The 6,647-nt window shown below is 29.3% G+C and overlaps 2 protein-coding genes across 4 annotated transcripts in view; one reads left to right on the forward strand and one right to left on the reverse strand.

The window, feature by feature from the left end:
• Window positions 1-840, forward strand: part of LOC122527644 (carbonic anhydrase 1-like) — a 5,991-nt gene extending 5,151 nt beyond the window's left edge. For both annotated transcript variants that reach the window (XM_043652011.1, XM_043652010.1), the window contains exons 4-5: window positions 322-546; window positions 617-840. In XM_043652011.1, coding sequence (XP_043507946.1) covers window positions 322-546; window positions 617-718 — 327 coding nt within the window. In that variant the 3' untranslated portion in view covers window positions 719-840. The remainder of the gene's footprint in view (window positions 1-321; window positions 547-616) is intronic.
• Window positions 841-3,016: 2,176 nt separating this feature from the next.
• The window catches only part of LOC122527643 (tetraspanin-11-like), a 16,789-nt gene continuing 13,158 nt past the window's right edge, over window positions 3,017-6,647 (reverse strand). For both annotated transcript variants that reach the window (XM_043652009.1, XM_043652008.1), the window contains exons 9-10: window positions 3,599-3,682; window positions 3,017-3,527 (exon numbers count right to left, since the gene is read on the reverse strand). In XM_043652009.1, coding sequence (XP_043507944.1) covers window positions 3,465-3,527; window positions 3,599-3,682 — 147 coding nt within the window. In that variant the 3' untranslated portion in view covers window positions 3,017-3,464. The remainder of the gene's footprint in view (window positions 3,528-3,598; window positions 3,683-6,647) is intronic.

The raw sequence follows: 6,647 nt of genomic DNA on the forward strand, positions 1-6,647 counted from the left end.
TTTACAATTTTAAAAAAAACTGAATAGTTAATAAAAATTAAAAGTTAAATTAGTTGTAGATTAATATAAATAATAAAAAAATAGTTTTATACAATTTAAAAACAAAATTTATATCGTTTACAATTTTTAAAAACGCTAAATAGTTAATAAAAATTAAAAGCTAAATTAGTTGTAGATTAATATAAATAATAAAAAAAAGTGTTATACAATTTGAAAACAAAATTTATATCGTTTACAATTTTTAAACAATCTAAATAGTTACAAATTAAAGCTAAGTTAGTTGTGAATTAATGTAAATTAAGTATTGATTAATACCAATAGATTACAAATGCGGACAATTCTTATTTGGATCATGTTATAACAAATCTGTGGCGAATCGTTAAACCAGGGACGAAGGTGCACGTCCCACCGTTTCCATTGCTGTGGATCTTTCCATATTTTGAAACGGATTATTATACGTACAATGGTTCTCTTACTCAACCACCATGCAGCGAAATCGTTACGTGGATCTTGCAGCCTGAGCCAATCGCGATATCATCGTCTCAAGTAAAACTTGCAACAATTATTAATCAAATATACCTCTATGTTATTTAATACATATTAATCTTTGCTATAGGTTGCACAATTTCGACAAATTTGCTCATCGGATGGTCCTATCTTGCTAAACTGTAGACCTGTTCAACGAGTGAACGAACGTAACGTGTACTTTTATTCGTAGTATTTGTTAAAAAAATTTCTCGCTTTTACATCTTTTTCACGTGAAACTATCGACTTGATTGGTTCCGTAAAATGTGTAACTTTTAATTTACATGTACATAAAATAATAAAGTCAGATATATATCTTTTACATTTTTATTGTAATAGTTAAGTAATCAGTTAGCATCGATATATTTACTAGCAGGGTGTATGAAAAGTAAATGTCACGACCACCACAGCATAATTCCACGCTTTTTAATTTAGCATTAACATTTACTCCGGAAGTAGTAACACCAAATCTTCCTATATTCCTGTCGATATCCTTCAATTTTCATTTGTCTCATGTTCCCATACAGTAAACAATTCTCGAGTATCACAAATTTATTAGATTTAATATCACAAAATTTTTAAGTATTTTGTGCTATTTAGATTATTTCACGTCAGATAATTTAGTTGTTAAAGAACTTTTTTCCTGTTTCATCGTTAATGTGTAACACTGTTTTACTTTACATCTGATTGTGAAATGTAAACATGTTAATAAACACAATGTAAGAGCTAATGAAACTTTAAAAATGTTTTTCAAGAGAATGAAACATTTGCGACTCGTGATTCCTTTAACCATTTTTCTTCTCGTGACAAATAAAATACGATACAATAATTTCGCTATTTTTGTAAAATAAATTTCTACCTATTGAAAGATGTAGACTCACGCTATGATATTGCGATGTTTACATTCTGTATATACAGGGTGGCCACTGAAAAACTCAAGGGTTTGAAAAAGTCATAACTTGTTCATTTTCAATCTTTTTTATTTTCTTTTCTTGTAGGTTATAGAAAAAAATCTATTAATTATATTTCCAAATAAAATAATAAAAAATTTAAGAAACGTGTGTTTGTAAATGTTATTTTTGTTTTGTGTCATTCGGTCTTTCAGTGACCACCCTATAGAAAGCGTTTATATTCTGTATATGCAAGAAAAACATCGTTTCTCAACTTTCTTTACTTCTCTTTAATATGCTTGTTCAATAAAAGGGATCGTCTAACAAAAAAAAAAAAAAAAAAAAAAAAAAAAAAATGAATGAACTTCCATGTATGGAGTGCAATAATTTTATTTGTTTTCCTAACGTATTTTATGAATACGTCAAACATCTTCCAACAAATTTCATCAGAAAAATAAAGATGTAACAGAGATAAATACGCTCGTCACAAGGTATGTACGTGTATTAATATATCGTATTATCTATTTGGCGCGAATTATTGTAAGATGTACACATCTGTCTTCTCTGTTTGCCCGAACAACGTTATTCACAAACCAAAAATACCTTCTTACTGCCGCAGACACTATGACATAGAGAATACATAGAGCTTTTTGGTTTTGTCTTATTTGGATACTGATTTGTGCCAGTATATATGGATTATGAATCATACACGTATACATCGATATTGGGTACATTCATTCTTCGACGGTGTGTTTTCCCAGTAAAAAATAGTAGTAAACAAAGTAGTTTGGAACATATGCACTTGCCAACGTATAAATCACGGCGTTTTAAAAATGGCGCAGATTACAGACATCGCGGATTGTTGCGTGTGAAGTGAATTTCGCGAAGAATGTAAGAACAACTTTGTTGGTTCCGTTTTATTATCTGACTCTGGATATTTTATCGCCTAGAGCCTCCTCACGTCGTTTTAATATTATACGTAACCACTTACACGTGTATTTACAGATTCACCTACAATTATAAATTTACTATTTTCGAGCTGGTATCTCACGTATAAGGAAATCTCCTTTTCCGAAATTTTCGAATATGAATACCACACAAGATGACATCGTAAATGTTGATTGACTTCAACAAAGAGATATCAACATTTTATGTACAATATTGTAAATATTCTTAATATTGTAATATTAATATTGTAATACTCTTAATATTGCAATATTCTTAATATTATAATATTCTTAAAATTGTAATATTAATATTGTAATATTCTTAATATTGCAATAATAATATTGTAATATTCTTAATATTGTAATATTAATATTATAATATTCTTAAGATTGTAATATTAATATTGTAATATTATTAATATTGCAATATTAATATTGTAATACTCTTAATTCTTAATATATACATATTGTAATATTAATATTATAATATTCTTAAGATTGTAATATTCTTATTGTAATATTAGTATTGCAATATTAATATTGTAATATTCTTAATATTGCAATATTCTTAATATTGCAATATTAATATTATAATATTATTAATATTGTAATATTAATATTATAATATTATTAATATTGCAATATTAATATTGTAATACTCTTAATATTGTAATATTAATATTATAATATTCTTAATATTGTAATATTGTAAATATTCGTATCTCTCTCGTTCGAATTTCGCGCGATATTTTGTAACGAGACACACGCACACATACAAGGGACGGGATGGTTACGAGAAAGCACGGCTTTCAATACTCTACAATACTCTACAATAAACGTTGCAACCATCGAATGTTCTTAAAAATAAGCTATCTGCCAGAAATTCTGCAGGAATTCTGTTTCGTTGAATCTCCCGCGAAATTTTCTCGGAATGTTTATTTATTATCACGTGAATCGTTGTTCCCTCGATCGATTTTCGACTGCAGCATCGTTGAAACTCAGATGAAACGTTAAAATAATGCATTTGATTTCCTCTTAAGCCCAATCGAACTGGGAACTGGAAATTGGTTTCTCCTTCGTTTCGTATTATAGTTTTGGCATCTCAATCCGCTTGCATGTCCCTTATCGTTCGACAAAGGAAAGCCGAAGTTATTATACCGAATGTCTGAAACATACGCGCGCATGTACGATTAGATTTCAAACATTTTAAACCTTGTACATTCTACGAAAACATACTTGTATACCAGCCATCGCCATGCCCAGAAATACTAATGTGAAGCTCTCGCATTGTAACCAACTCGTAACTTTAGGGAGACAGCCCTGTAAACATTTTACAATACGAAAGATTAATTTTAGAAGATTTAGTTTCAAACTTCAATTTCTGATTATTGTTACCGCGGTCGATCATAGGTGTTCACTGTGCAGATTGACATACAGTGAGCAACAAAAGTATTCGAACGGCATGACAGAAAATAATTGATTATACAAAAATTGTATAATAAATTGCAATTTATTAAAACAAATTGTTCTTATACTATTGTATATACATTTGCTAAATGTATGCAAAGTTAGAGATAAATTAAACCATAAGTAAACAAATTACATAACATCTTTCACGGATAAGTACATATAAGGCATAACAAAAGTATTCGAACGCAATTTTAATAGTCATCGAATGCAATATACGTGATTATATTGCATTTTAATATTTAGTTGGCTTTAATAACCTCTGGAAGACGATTTTCTATACTATTGACTAACTTTTTGGTAACACTTGAATCCATAGAATGCCACGCTGCTAGGATGTTTTGTTTTAAAGAATCTTTACTAATATTATTTCTTTTAAGTCTCCTATCGAGTTCTTCCCATAAATGTTCGATGGGATTTAAATCAGGGCTCTGTGGTGGGTAATGTACGGGGTACATTATCTAAGATCCATTCTTGTACTATTTTTGTCAGAGACAAGTAAACCCGAACGAGAAATTATTGTTGAATTGCACAAAGAAGGTAAATCATATAAAGAAATTGCTTCTCTTCTCTTCAAGCAGAAGCAAATCAACAATTCATTATATAATAAAAAAAGTATAATACGAACGGAAATGTTGCAAATGAACAAAGATCTGGGCGTCCAAAAAAATTAATACCACGGGAAGAAAAATTGCTTCTGCGTGAAATAAAGAAAAATTTACATCTGCTCCAAAATTGGCAACAATGGTTGTTACAAACTTTAATAAAGAAGTACACGCCCAATTATGTCGAAGAATGTTATGGAAAAACAATTTTCCATAATAGAGTCCCACGAGAGAAACCATACATTAGCAAGAAGAATAAATTACTTCGTTTAAAATTTGCCAAAGAGTATATAAATAAGGACATAAATTTTTGGAACATTGTTATTTTTTCGGATGAAAGTAAATTCAATTTATTTGGGTCCGATGGTAAGAGAATAGTATGGAGGAAGCCAAATAAGGAGTTAGATTCAAAAAATTTGAAGTCTACTGTGAAACATGGTGGAGGCTCCGTAATGGTATGGGGCTGCATGTCCGCTAATAGGCCTGAAGATCTCGTATTCATCGATGGAATCATAGATAAAACTAAATATTTAAATATTTTAAAAGAAAATTTAATCAATAGTGCCGAAAAATTAAATGTGTCAAGAAATTTTTGCTTCCAGCAGGACCGAGATCCTAAACATACGGCCAAAATAGTACAAGAATGGATATTAGATAATGTACCCCGTACATTACCCAGCCCACCACAGAGCCCTGACTTAAATCCCATCGAACATTTATGGGAAAAACTCGATAGGAGACTTAAAAGAAATAATATAACGAGTAAAGATTCTTTAAAACAAAATATCTTAGCAGTGTGGCACTCCATGGATTCAAGTGTTACCAAAACTTAATCAATAATATAGAAAAAAAATTGTCTTTGAGAGGTTATTAAAGCTAAGTGTGGCCCAACTAGATATTAAAATGTAATATAATCACGTATATTGCATTCTATGACTATTAAAATTGCGTTCGAATACTTTTGTTCGAATATGCCTTATATGTACTTATCCGTGAAAGATGTTATGTAATTTGTTTACTTATAGTTTAATTTTTCTCTAACTTTCCATACATTTATCAAATGTATATACAATAGTATAAGAACAATTTGTTTTAATAAATTGCAATTTATTATACAATTTTTGTATAATCAATTATTTTCAGTTCGAATACTTTTGTTGCTCACTGTAGGTAGGTACATACTTTCTTAATTTATCTGAATCTTCGGCTTTTATTCAAAATAAAAGTCGACTAATCAAATTGATAAAATAAATGTCAGAGATTTTGATAATTTAAATAAACTGTCGTTCAAAATCTTCAATGATTCAATGAAATGATCCTTCTTCATCCTGTGTCACAATACACAAAATGCCGCGTTCACACTGTTGTCGGGGAACAATTTGCGAGCAGTTTCAGCGAATTGCAACAGCGAACACTTATTTGCTCGGTAAACTGTACATCAAAGAATCTATTTGCGAACTCGAAACATGTAGATACATTGAGAGCTGCGACAAGTAATGTCGCATTCAAGTTCTATCTCCTATGAACTCACCGCAAAGCCAGGTCCAAACTGGACAGAAACAGCATTGCATCTGCACTGGAGTTCGCAAACAATTGCTATCTTGTTTTCACTCGGTGTTTGTAGGCTGAAGAGCCGAAGGGAAATAATCGTCTAGTTTGGTCTAACATACCTAAGAGTGAGTAAACGATGTTTACAGACATCCAGCCACGTTTCCAATTCACAAACAAATCGTTCGATGTACCGTTTCCCGAACAAACATTGTTCGCTATTTTTTAAGCAATTTGTTGCATGCTGTTCGTTTTTCGCTAAACTGTCCACATACTACTCAAACTATTCGCGAGCTGCTCTAATAATAAGTAAATCTAGAGACGATTTAATAAATGTTTTTCGGTTCGTATTAAACAGTATTTCAACTGTAACAAATATATAATCCTATTACATAAATCGGAAAAATATATAATAAAATATATAAAATATACAATATATATATATAATATATATATATATATAAAATATACAATATATATATATAATATATATATATATATATAAAATATACAATATATATAATATATAAATATATAAAATATACAATATATAATATATAAATATATAAAATATACAATATATAATATATAAATATATAAAATATACAATATATATGTAATATATAAATATAAAAAATATAAAAATATAATAAAACATAAATATA

The sequence above is a fragment of the Frieseomelitta varia genome, unplaced genomic scaffold (genome assembly GCF_011392965.1).
Source record: "Frieseomelitta varia isolate USP_RPSP 00005682 unplaced genomic scaffold, Fvar_1.2 scaffold_229, whole genome shotgun sequence".
Lineage (NCBI taxonomy): Eukaryota > Metazoa > Arthropoda > Insecta > Hymenoptera > Apidae > Frieseomelitta > Frieseomelitta varia.